This window comes from Gavialis gangeticus, unplaced genomic scaffold, assembly GCF_001723915.1.
Source record: "Gavialis gangeticus isolate Ggan-Ray unplaced genomic scaffold, GavGan_comp1, whole genome shotgun sequence".
Classification (NCBI taxonomy): Eukaryota; Metazoa; Chordata; order Crocodylia; family Gavialidae; genus Gavialis; species Gavialis gangeticus.
The window spans coordinates 57,260,657-57,274,491 of record NW_017728994.1 but is presented as its reverse complement, the minus strand read 5'-3'; the positions used below and the strand labels follow the sequence as shown (position 1 = coordinate 57,274,491).

The following is a 13,835-nucleotide window of genomic DNA, read 5'->3' as shown; positions in this document are numbered from 1 at the left end:
GATTTCAACTCAATTAAAAACTCTACAGGTAAATTCTGATTAGTCCATATCAACTGAATTTGCATTCTTCTATCACCAGCTTATTTTGAAAGATATTTTCCATAGGACTAAACTTTTCCAAAACCACGTGTAAATTCTAATGAGCAACTCAAATTCCTGCATTGATTAGTGAGAGGAAAAGATGAGTTTTGTACCATACCTGTCTGTGGGCATCTCTGAGGTAGGTGTCATAACCTGTACCCTCTACGTGGTATGATGATTTGGCTTCATCTGGTACAAGACAGAGAAAGCTAAAAGAAATATAAATACATTGATAAATAAACGTTAGTCTGTATGACAGCAGGCCAGAATTTCATCATCAGTGGTTACAAGACTGAATCATCTATTCAATCTACAAAGGGGGTTAACAGGGTAACATTACACGAAGAAATGGCACCATGAAATCTATGGTCAGTACATTTAGCCATATAACCACTGATTTGTATTCTGAAGTGTTTGTGTGCTTAGATGTACAAAAGTTTGTCTCTCTAGTACAAAATATGGGGAAACAAGTGGAGGGTTTGTTACTTCTGAAAGCTGGCTAGTAAAAAAAAGGTGGAAGATCATAGCCACTTCCCAGCATTTGCTCAAGATAAAACCACATCAAGGCCAAATCCATAGAAAGTCTATTGGTCCACTCATCAAGTCCAAGAGAAGGGAATCCATATTTAAAGCTAAATTAAGTTAATTTTAAGTGCTTTTATTGAATAAATAATTTATTTTCAGTTTGTTATGATGAAAGACAGTAAAAAAGATAATGGATTATTTGTTGGTAGATATTCCAGCTACAAATATTGCTGCCATTTGTTGAGTTTTGTATAATGGCTGTAAGCCTTCAGCAGACATTGAATTGAGTCTTAGTTCTAGGAAACGCTAACTCATTAGAAGGAAATAAGCAAGCATTACTTCATCCGAGGTAAGTTAAAGAAAATCTGACTTTCAGAAATGGTTGCCAGTGTCCCCCTATGGGCAGAGAATGGCCAATGATACCAGTGAGAATTGTGTGTGTAAGGGAAAGCAGAGCATCAGTGGACATCTCCCATGTGCTTCTTATTAACAAAGAAAAATGCGAAATCTTCTGCAAAGCATTTCAAATACCCAGGAGATTTCCATTGCACTAACTAGTGCACATATAACTGGACAACAGTGTCTGGGGAAAACAAAACAAAATACACTACAACTATTCAATCTGGTATTCAAACAGTTTACTTCCCTTGGGTCCCTGGCAGATGTTAAAATAATGGCACAACCAGGATGAGAGGAATTGTATACTCTTTCCCAAAATCATGCACCCTGGTAGGTTAGATGTGAGATGCGGCATAAGATTCCTCCAGTCCCAACTCTGCAACTGCTGGACTGAACCAGGTCCTGGGGCTGCCTCAATCCTAATCCCACAGATTGGGTATGGGCAGCTACATCTTAGCCCCAGGCATGCCCCATGCCTGATCCCGGCACTCAGCCATTTTGAGACCCAGAGCAGTTTCCAGCCTGATTGCCAAGATCTGCTGGTCTCAAACAGGGCCCAGGGCTATCTGGTGCCACAGCCAATAAACAGGTGATAACCTGCATTGGTCAGGACAGCCCCAGATCCAAGACACATGCTACACATTCAATTTAAGGCACCATAGAAAGCAGCCACAAAGATATTTTACATTATATGAGGAACATGTTTGTGGCTTGTTAGCTGTTTTATGGCACCATAAATTGGCTGAGCTCATGGCACATTGCAATTTATGATATGATTAACACCAAAACATTGGTGCTACCTTGCTAATGTGGATTAAGTTATTAGATGGCATCTGACCCCACTCTTCATATTATTACCTTCAAGAAAAATACCAAAGCTAAACCACTTTTAATAATCTGTCCTCTTTGCATCTATGGAAGGGCAGAATACTTACAGAGATGTAATTGGCATTAAACTGCTGTAAAAAAAAAGTAGTTGGAAAAAAGAAAAAAAAAGATGCAACCCCCTAAACAGGGATAACTCCATCTAATCCAGTGAAGAATCCCTCTTGAATCAGGGGTAAAACTCTATCAGTGTTGGCTATGCTGCTTTAGTTGTCTGTCAGCATCCATTCAAGGACAGCTATTTGCTAACGACAACCAAGCTATCCTCTGCTGCCTAGCTGCAAAGCACAGTAATACTGCAATCTGTGCAGGCTATCAGGATAGATGGACATTTGACTATTTTAGATCCTACTGCAATCTCCATGTGTGTACAGACAAGCTGACATAAATTACACCAAGACTTCTCATTTCTAGTTCAGAGTATGCACAGCCATAAATTACAGGAGAGAGAGATGTGGCATCATTCCCTGAGAATGGGAACAATGGATGAACTATAATTCATCCTCCACTACCCACTGCACAATTGTTCAGGGGACAACTATGGGCTGAGCTATGCAAAATTCCCACTGTCTTCAGTGCAGGATTGTCAAGATTTAGGAGACTGGCTGCTTAAGAGAAAGATGAACACAGCAAATGCTCATGAAAGGGGAGATATCTTTATAACCCAGCAGCCTCATAGCTAAAAGGCCAAAAAAACTATGTAGAGTCTCTGGCTGGGAAGTTCTGCCTTATGTTAGCTTATGCTGGCTACCTTATATTGAATTATTTTAGTTGCCTGTTACAAACTCTAACCCTTGAGGAGGAACCCACTGACTGAAACTGCTAAACTGTTTATTTCTACTGAGTCATTCCACCAGCTTACACAAAACGGCACAATGCCAACTAACCATCTAAATTAAATTTATTTTATGCGCTCTCTCTCTCTCACACACATTTCTTCTTTCCAACTCACCTATTTACAATTTTATGAACTTCAGTCTTCCCGTCATTTCTTGGATGTTCTGGACTGATAGGTGGAGAGGCACTCAGCCACTCCTGATTCAACAATGTGTTATCCGGGGAGAGATCAGTAAATAATGGATCTTCTTCCAGGTCTCTGTAACATGATATTAGACACAAGCACAGAATGATTCATTAATATATTATGGAAGATATGAAGACTTCTACTTGACAGGCATAGGCTCTCTAGATTGCCACAATTTGGACAACATTTCAATGAATGATTATGCAACAATATCAGTATTTAGAGAGAAAAATTATGCCCATCTTTTTAGGCAGAGGCTTATTTAGTGGTCTGTGCTACAGAGCCAGGAATTTCTTGTATCTAATTCTGGTACAATGAATTCCTCTGTATCAAGTTATATTTTGACTCAGTTTCCCCCTGTACATATGAAGGGGACAATAATACTTATACAGGCAGTCCTTGACTTACAACATTTCGAGTTACAACGTTTCGCACTTACAATGTTTATACATTCAACTTTTTCAATTTTATGACATCAGTTTCGACTTTACAACACTTGATCTGATGCAACGCCACGCCAGCAAACAAGTTCGCTGCATCACTCATCTCCCTGGAGAACATCTGTCCAAACTGCCTGGGACACCTTGCTTAAGAAAGCAGACAACACTCCAGAAAAACCTGCAGCCAAGACTCCTGAGAAGACTCCAGACAAGAACCCTTCAAAAGTCCAACCAGGAGCCTTTCAAAAAGTCCAGCAAAGTCACCTCAAAGAAGTCCTTCCAAATAAATATGATTGCTATTTAACAATATAAATGCATTAATGTAGCTATATTAATCATCTATAATTAATCGAGTACAAAATTCTGGGGTATTTTTAGTGAAAATAGGGTATCGGGCCTTGGTTCAGGAACCAATCCCCCATTTATGACATTGTTTCTTATGAGAAAATTGGTTCCGAGTTGCAATGTTTTGACCTAAGATGTGGTTTTTCAGAAACCAATTGTGTTGTAAGTCTGAGGACTGCCTGTATACCACCTTTGAAGGGTGTTTGAAATGCTTAAACACTGAAGATTAAGGACACTATGGTCCAGATTCAGCAAGATTCTTAGACATGGGGCTAACCTCCAATGATAAGTCCTACTGAAGCCAACGGGGCTATGTGCATTTAAAGTTTGGGATATATGCAAGTAACTTGCTAAATGCAGACCTTCGTGTATGTTACTATTTAAGGAAGAGGTTTTTGCTGTTTGCTAGCCTCTTTTCCACATGTTGTTGATATAGTAAATTGTATCTTAAATATGGTTACAGACTGTAGTAGTTATTACAATGATGCTCACACAAAGGATAAATCATTTTTTCCTTCTCCTTCAGTAAACAAAAGCATTGATCATAAAGGAGTTTTACTTTGAAAGTAAAGAAGTGAAAAGTGCTCGGCTGATGTAAAGTTTCTCACTCACAAAACAGGAAAACTTACACTGCTCCTGCTATCTGCCCATTCTCCACTACATCTTTGTCTTCCTGACAGGGTGGTTTATATTCCATGTAATTTCTTTCTTCTAAATTCCTTAGAACCAAGTTGTAAAGAATGTGTTCGTTGGGTTTTTGCAAAAGGTGCTCAAACATTCTTAAAGTCATGATGCTGATCTGCAACATAAAAATAAATTATTCAAGTAAACCCCCATACCACCCTTAAATTTGCTATTCTCATCTTAATAAGAGTGGCTGTATTTACTCAGACTGGGATATTGCTGTTATTATTCGTATGTATTACAAAAGGTGCCTATCAGGAGCAGAACATCATTGTGCAAGGTGCTGCATACATGCAGATGTGGGGAAAGAATACAGTGGTCTGTGTATTAATTAAAACCTTCATTTTTATACAGCAGCAGATTGACACAGCTCTGTAAGACAGATGAATTGTGCCATACTCACAGTGCTCCTGCAAAAACACTCACAAACTTAAGCTTCAATGCTATGAGCCACGGCAGACCCACACACTGGGTTCAGGGCCTAAAAGCAACAGGGAAGCAGTACAGGTATACTCTGACTTGTTTTATGATCTGAAATATTCAAACCAGGCACCTGCACAAAAGGAGAATGATCTTCAACAGGACTGACAGCTGACCTCCAATGGGCTGCAGAGGGATTTCTGAGGTGCCTTTTCATGTCTGAAAAATCAGCTTATGTTGATGCCCTGGTTTATAGGTGTCTGCTAGTGCATTTAATAGCTAGGCAAAATGAGCATGTAAAGCACTGAGTGATGTATTGAAAAAGGAAAGGGCAAAGGCATACAGTATTTAAATTTAGAGTGCAAGGGGTGACATAAGACAGAATACACAAATTCAGGAATGTGCAAGGAAGGAAAAATGGATTCTATAAGAATTTCCCACATAAGCATTTCTTTTTGAAAAGGGTGACTGCAAGCTGGTCCATGGGGAGTCTCAGTGAAGTCAAATTATTTCAACAGATCTCTGAATGGAGTAGCTTGAAGGATCAGCACTTACTGTAACTCCAGCACTTTATAGTCAGCATATCTACAGTGTGCACATTCTCAGTTCTATCTATTGACTTGAGCAACAAAAATAAGTTTTATTGTCCTTTAATGGCAGCCTGACAGAACCAGCATGGCAAAGAGAAAAGGGAATATGACATCATTAACAAAAATCTAAAATCAACTCCAAAGGAGGGACCAGATTTTGCAGCAACTTACATGAAGGCAAGCCCCAAAAAGACATGGACAGGTGTATGGAAATTAGGCACAAAAGCACTTTATGTGGTAGTGATGTGCTGGTCAGACAGAACAGTCTGACTTTCACTCCCTAGTGGGAGTTGTATAGGATGGGCAGTGAAAAAAATCTCCCCTGCCTTCTCACTGGCAAAACTTAGCTAGATATTAACAACACAACTAAGCATGGAACCTCACAATGCCATTTCTGCAGTCACTGTGCAGACAACAACTGCACTGTAGATACACACACTGACTTTGTGATTGCTCACCTCATCAGAAATATGATCACAGTGCTCAATTAACCTATGTCGCAATGGATGTCTATTGATGTCTGTCAGGGTTTCTGGCTCCCTGTGCTCTCCAAGTAGGAAGTAAACCATTTCTTGCAGCAAGACGTCTGACGTGACTTGGCGGACAATACGATGTAAAAGTGCAGTTGATGTGAGGATCCCGATCTCTGAACTGAACAATAAGCTAAATGTTATTAAGATAAGGGATTCACTCTGAAAATGTCAACATGACATGTTTTCCACATGGAAGAGGCCACTCACGTTTGCATCAGCTGAGGTTCTATGACACCAACAAAAAATCGTTCTCGCACAGCTCTTGCCATAGTGACAGCAGCAGTCTGAAACACAGGGTACAAAACACTAGCTTTCAAACTCAAAGGCTACAGAACAAGTGGAACAATGTCTTTTCTGAACTTAGTCTGGATTATCCATGTTTAGGCTAGAAAACATTTCAAACCTTTTGCGCTTCCTTAATGAGCTGATCACAGTAGTCGAACCAGGAGAAAAAGGAAATGAGGGCTCTTTTCCCCGGAAATGCAGAAGCATCTTCTTTGTAGTTATATGAATCCAAACTGGAGGACAAAGGGAAACAGACACATCTACTCTAGGCGCATTAAACAAAATACTGGACCCAATACTGCTCACACTGAATACACTGGCAAAATTCCCTATCTCTTCTAATAGCACTGCTCAGAAAGAGAAGAGGGATAACGGTTTTGCTCTTGGCCTCCCAATTATACTGCAGTGCTACCAAACCACTCTATTGACTTAAATGACATGTTCAAGTATACACAGTAGGTTCACCAGAATAATTCTACTTCACAATACTTAGATTGATTTTAAAATCTATTAAAACATCAAGGACTATTGATCATCCCATTACACTAAATTTTCATTAAACTGACAAATTAATTCCTGTGGTGTGGTAAAGGAAATAATTCTTCTTTGCTGTATAGGAGACTTCCATGCAGCCAACCCCACACCTAGTAGCTGACCTAAAGGATCTCTTTTAGAAAAATACTGTATTTAGTCAAATATGAGATGACCCTTAACATAAGAAAATCCCCCTCCCATATATAGAATTAGATTCTATATATGGACAATTTACAAATGTATTATAACAAATTCCAGGCACAGAATCTGATTACTGGAGGTTTGCCATGAAATTGTCTCTCTCCCATTACTACATCACAGAAAATAAATCTGGGGGGAGGCATGTGGCCCCCTTGCCCACTGTCTCCCCAATTTCTCCCCCCTGCAGCCCCACACCCCACCTTACTGTCAGACCCTGCTCTCTCTGAGCACATGGAATTGAGGGGCAAATTTGAAAACACTGCCTTTGAAATAATCATGCCTGTAGTAATATATACTTAGTTCATCCAGAATTGATGCATTTTACCTTTTTTGAAACTGCTACTTTAGCACAGGCGCTCCATAAATATACTTTTAAGCAGCACTTTTGTACCTACTTATATATAGCACAAACTATGCATGATATTAGTTCAAAGGCAGAAGGCTCATGAATTACCATAGATTTCAACTAAAATCTAACCAAATGCAATGGGGTATGTGCTCTTAGGATAACCAACTGCCCATGAACTAGTAGCTGTCTCTCAAAAATAAGAAATGCACAGGATAGTCCAAGTCTTCAGAGTTCCATATAATATCCAAACTCTTACTGAACCTGCTTGTTTGTTTGCTTTACCTATGCTAAATATCTAATCTAACCATAGAAACTCTGTTTCAGTGCATGATGCAAAGCCCTCACATATTAAAAAGAGAAACAACATACTTACCCCCAGTTAATTGCCTCTACTGTTTCAATATCTAAAGGATCTACAGATTGAGGCAGGGCTTTGTAGAGTGTGGCAAGCCTGTCTGTAAGCAATTCACATAAACAAGTGCTTTCGATCAAGCACCTGGCTGCTGCTGGCTCAGGCAAACTCACTAAAAGCATGAGTCCTTCACATGCTTTCACTGCTATTCGACCATCCTGCACAGCAAACACAAGATAGTTAAACAAACCAAGAACAAAACTCCTTCAAAGCCAAACATCAGAAAAAAGTCTTCAAAAAAGGAAAAACAGGTTGAATGAATTTCTTGATGTTTCTTGTTCAGAATGTGGAACAAATATTTCTATTGGATTTAAATCTTACCATTAAAAAACTTCTTTCTTGAAGAAGGTTTTTGACATGGTAATTGTAAACCTAAAATTTATACAGTTGCACATTAGATTAGGCTCAAACCAACCATCACCTCACAATTACAGGGAAGTCCAAAAAGTTTTATACTCCCTGCTGTATTCTGTAAGTAATAGCAAGTCAAGTCTTTCCCAACTTTCCTTGACATTATCAGAAAGAATCTTTTACTTCAATATGAATCAGGGGAAAAGTTGACTGAGACACAAATCCTACACTTATTTCTGAGGTTTTGCAACATCCCAAACGCTCTACTCATTTTCAGTCCCATTGAAAGGGAATGAAAACTACTCACCGGGCTTCTTGTGAGATTCAGCAAAGAATTCACTAAATTGTAGTCGTGGTTTGGACGAACAGCTGAGGCTTCAGGAGATGAAGTGACATTTAGTTCATCCAGACTGAATGATAAATCATCTGCCTGTTGAGGAAGGTCATCAGCTTTCTCTGTGTGCTCTGCTCTAGCAGTAGCAGATCTCTCTTCAGGTTGCACAGACTGTCCTCTGTCTGTTGTCAAGGAATCTTGGCCTTTTAGCACCTCTTCTGAAATTACACTTGCTGATCCTCTGGAAGTCATTGCTTTTATCTTATTCTGAAAAGGACATTACTAGGTAAAATTTCTGTTGGTCTAAGAGCAGAAATTTACTAAAAAAAAGGTTTCCAACCATAACATATGAAGCAGTTTTCTACAAGGCTGGATGCATTAGCCATACAGAACATTAAGAGTGGCAGGAACATGTAACTGTTTAAAGTTAACACAGCTTGGTAGCCTGTCCAAACTTTATGTCAATCTGTTTTAAAGCATCTCTGTGCCATTTGCAAAGAGATGACTTTTTTTCCTCTTATCAACCAGCTGAGGAGGAAAGTCGTTTGATTTATCCGATCTCCAGTATGAATTTATATTTACTCTAGGCAGTCCCTTTTGACCCCAACATATTTGATGGAAAATGTGGCTTTTTCAGGACAAGACCTCAATCCAACTCATCTCTGTGACTCTGCAAACACCATTTCTAACTCCAGTCGTGTCACAAACTGATTGTTTGCTCCTATAGGTTTGATTTCAAATGGAAGCAGGGGAAAAAAGGACCTACAAGTTGCTCTCAATAGATGCTGTACTTTTACTGTCTCCTTCTAAATTTCATGAGAAAGGGAAGCTAAAATGCTTTACTGGGCACCTGGGACTATAAGACCATCATACAGAACTTTCTCAGGATTTGTCATCTTGAAAGAAGACAGACAACCCTACTTCTCTGTTTCAACTAAGTGAAAACACACTAAGATCTGTGTGTTCTACAAAACCAAGGAGATTGGTTGCAAGGAGCCTCTTCTTCTGCCCTATGCATAAATGTGTAATATTGCTTTATACCTGTAAATTAAGACTTCACCACAAGACAGACCATAATAAAAGACTATAAATCCAAAGGGTCTCCTTCATCTATAATAAAGTTCTGATTATTACAAACAAGTCTGAAGTATTACAAAGTTTAAAGAGCTACCAGATCAGTTAATAGTTTGTACTACATACAAAACCAGCAGGTCCTAACTACATGGGAGTCTGATGCCAACTACAGAAATGCTCTGAACACTTGCCCAACTGATGTGCATTCTTTGTGAAGAGATTATAGTGAATGAAACGATGTAGTAATACAGGGGGAAGGCAACCCAGGTCTGCCAATATCAGAATTAATCTAGTACATGGTACAAGAAGTACGAATTTGGGATACACTGTACAGCAGTGCTACATACACTCTAGTACAGAAGAATGAATTTGGGATACACTGGAAAAATTATGGTTTTAGCATACACAAAAAATGGTCTTTTCTCCAAGACGTGCTTTCCTATACTGCCAATAGCATAAGGACACAAAGTGATCAGTGTACAAAGCCAAATATTTTATATCAACTATTTTTAGCAACGAAATTACTCGTTCTTATAGTATCTCTCATGTTGTCTATAAATGGAAAGTGCCTTTATCATACATGAACTATGACCCCTGTATGAGAAGGCAAAAGGCCCCAAAGATATAAGTACCCCTTTCAGTTTGAAGATGGCTCACCACATATTTTTCTAGCAGGTAATAGACAGCATACTACACGTCAGACACATATAAAAGTTGCATTTGGTTAGTCATGCAGTTCTGCAGGTGAGCTGCTCACCTGCTTCCTGTAAGAGTGCAGGACAGGATCTTGAATGACCTAATAGAAAAGGTTTCATACAATATATGTTTAATGCTTTCTAATCATACTGTTCCTCTAAGTGAGCAGACAACACAGTGAGGAACAGGCAACTTAAAAACACAGTGATCCATTTTCTTCACATATAACATTAGAAAGCCAGATTCTGCTGCAGATCATACAACTCCACCCTACGAAAGTTAAAACTAATTTAATAACACGTTGTGAAAAAGCTGTGGCATCAAAGCTTAGTGAGACAGTCTGCTCAGAACATGGCTGGGATCAAAAATAAATGCATTGTCAGCTTGTAATATCCAAAATTCCCCCCCAACCATTTAGTCAGCCCAGCCCTAAAATGACACAGCAGAAATCAAAATATCAAGAGGATGGAAGTGGAATCCATCAGTAGCTGCAATATCTTCTCTAGCAGGAGATTATCAAAATGGGGACTATTTAGAAAGGGCTGAAGACAGACATGATTTGAAAAAAAGGTGTATAAAATAATGACTCGGATAAGAAGATAAATCAAGCATTCCTGTTTATCCATTCTCTTGATCCAAAAAAGCTAAGGGAAACATAATTAAATTAGGAGAGAAAGGTAAAAACAAGGAACAAAAACTCCTTTTAAACAACACACAATTAGCCTTTGGAACTGGCTGCCATTAGATCCTAGAGGCTGAGACTTGAGTAGGCTTCGAAAAGTATTTTTGTGATGTCTTATCAATTGCTGTCTACCTAAATTGGTTTAATTTTCCCAAGAGATGCAGATATGCCATGAGGCTCCCAGCTAAAACAGAAGAAAGATTTTGTAACAAAGTACCTCAACTAGAGTAGTGAAAAGCAAACTACTGAAAACAGAATCAAATACATGACTACCTTTTTCATATGTATAGGTCTAAAAAATATAGTGCAAGCACAGTAAGAAGCTTCCAATAGGAGGGTACGTTTATATCTATATATAAGCACGCAGGTACAGAAGTGTAGATGAAGAATGTGATACCAAAGTTTCAGCTACAAATACTGTCCGTGTTAATGGGATTTGCAAGAAAAACGCCACGCAGAAAGTTTACTCTCTCAGGTCTTTCAAGGTGAGCTAGATATCAAGTCACAACTTAAGGATACTGAAATTCCTTGAAGCATGACTGGTAGACCCAACAGTCTGCATTTCAAGAAAGGTCTGTTTCTTGAACAGGGACATGTAAAATGCTCTATAATGTCTTCCCTGAAATTGGTAAAGAGTTCTGCTTCAGGCCACTATTTAAAAGTATCATTTCAAGGATTACAGAGCTTCCAGTCACCTCTTTAAGCTAAAACGCAATTCTAACACAAAACTCAGTGAAGCTAAAATTCTCTTGGCAATTCAGTATCATCCTGCTTTTGAAATCTGCCACATCCTGCTTTTGAAATCTGCCACATGCTAAAACTTCTCATTCTGATATTCTGAAAGTCAAGCAGCATAATCACATTTGATAAATAGTTTTGCTTCTTATGAGTCTCAGATTTTATTTCAGTGAGATTATTAGCATAACAGTCACTGAGTGTCTTATTTTCTCTATTCTGATTAGGCTGAGAAGAATTAGCAAAGCCATACCTAAGGAAACCCTACTCCCATGTGACCACAGGATTGATCCGATTACCAGCAAGCATCTATTTAATTTGTCTCTGTTGCACATTTGAGTCATTCTAAGACAGTGTTTCAGAAATCACAAAAACTATTTTGTGTGCAATGATCAATTATTGGACCACATCACTTCTCTACCTAGTCATAAATGATAGGTGCCTTGGACAAGGCCACCATCAATGTTTCTTGCTGCTGTGTCATTTCCCACTTTGTCACAGACATACACCTGGGCAGCCATTCTGCTGTTGGTTTCTGAAACACCTTCATAGTAAGCCCCATACTATGTCATGTCTCCAGCTCTTGCCATCTCCAGCTGGTGATCAGCTTGGTCTGCAGCTCTATGATTTCAGCATGAATCTTCTGAATCTGATCTTCTTATTTGGACTTCCATTTTGGCCTATATCTTGTCAGCAGTTTCCCCCTCCCCCTGCTCTAACCATTATGCTCGACTGCCCAAACCTTGGTTGTGATGCAGATCATATGATTTTTTCCAACCATGTTTAAGTTTTCCCATTTTAGACTGCTGGAATGTTCTCCAAGTAATATCCCTCCAGGCTGGCTTCTGAATGCTGCCAGGATGTCAACAATTCTAGCATTGTAATAGAAGCAGCACCTGTACTGACTCTACAGCTTCTACAGGTCTGGTGACCTGAGATGGCTATCTGGGTAACTTCTAAAGAAAGCTGTAATACGCAACTTTAAACCTGAATCCCCTTATTATTTGAGGTCTGAACAGTAACACTACACTGGAGATGAAAGCATAAAATTATTGTTTGGGGTGAAAAATGGAAAATGAATCCTTTTTTGGGAAAGCCTATGAAATATTCCTTGCACACATTATATATCTTTACATACGCTATATCTAATGCTTCTTGTGACAAAATAGTAAACACCACATCAAATAAACGTGAGGATTTTTTAAATGGAGGCTACATTCTGTAATCTATGCTTTTATTTATTCTGTCCAGATAAGAGCAGGAATTCAACTTACAAATTATTTCTACTCACACTCTCATGTATACCAATGTTATATATTAAGTTACAGGAACAGACCATAGAAACTCATCTTCTTTTCAGCTAGAAAACAATGCCACGTTGGAGACTGTTAGTCAGCAATTTTGTAGTTAATACTTCAAACCATGTCTCACAACCAAGTAAGGGCTCAATCCTGCAAGGCATTCAGCATCTTGCAAGATATACTCAATGCCATACAGGACCTGTTCCTTGGTCTCAACTAGCCTGAGACGAAAAACAAGGCAAATGTCCAAGTTCATTGCTGAAGGCAGGAGTCCCCCGTCACATTGTTACTTTGCCACTGGACTCTTTTTATTTACTTACGTATTTTAATTTGTGGCCTGTAAAGGCTGTGCTCTACAGGGATTTAAGCTGGAAAAGTTGTGAGTTCTGAATGAAATTGTGGCAAAAAAGAATGAAACTACTCAAGCCTCTACAAGCAAAAATAAAGAAAACTCCCTTGTTTATTTCAGGATAGGTTACAGTAAATATCTCCATTTCACAGGAAGCTTTTGTCTCTAGTATACTTGTTTTTAAATGTACCTGCAAACTAGGGATTTGACCTACGCACCTCAAGGAAGAAGTTGACCAGGTATGGATCCTGTTTCAGCTTTGCACATACTATGCAGAGAAACTGAATTTCTTCATTTTCTGTTGGTGTTGCTAAAACTTCACCACAAAGGCGGATTAATTTCTGTCAAAAAATGAAACAGGAGGATTAAAAAATGGACACAACAAATGGCCTGATGCCTAGGCACCATGGCCTGGATTGTTTTCATAGTAGTTCTACAAGGATGTGTACTGTATTGACTTCAATATTTACTTCAAATTTATATAGTGCAAATGGGATGTAATTATTATCATCTACCTAACCCCAGTGCTGCAGTAACAGTTAGAACAATGAACTAGTACCATATTTACTCGATTCTAAGGTGAGATTCCCCCCCCCCCCCCTTTAA

General features: G+C 38.9%; 1 protein-coding gene across 1 annotated transcript in view; it reads right to left on the bottom strand.

Annotated features, from left to right (window-relative positions):
- Positions 1-13,835, bottom strand: part of FAM160B1 (family with sequence similarity 160 member B1) — a 41,123-nt gene that overhangs the window by 14,342 nt on the left and 12,946 nt on the right. Inside the window, exons 5-13 of the mRNA XM_019502159.1 lie at positions 13,448-13,570; positions 8,366-8,659; positions 7,669-7,865; positions 6,330-6,444; positions 6,134-6,210; positions 5,852-6,044; positions 4,329-4,498; positions 2,843-2,986; positions 200-290 (exon numbers count right to left, since the gene is read on the bottom strand). Of these exons, the coding sequence (XP_019357704.1) occupies positions 200-290; positions 2,843-2,986; positions 4,329-4,498; positions 5,852-6,044; positions 6,134-6,210; positions 6,330-6,444; positions 7,669-7,865; positions 8,366-8,659; positions 13,448-13,570 (1,404 nt within the window). The remainder of the gene's footprint in view (positions 1-199; positions 291-2,842; positions 2,987-4,328; positions 4,499-5,851; positions 6,045-6,133; positions 6,211-6,329; positions 6,445-7,668; positions 7,866-8,365; positions 8,660-13,447; positions 13,571-13,835) is intronic.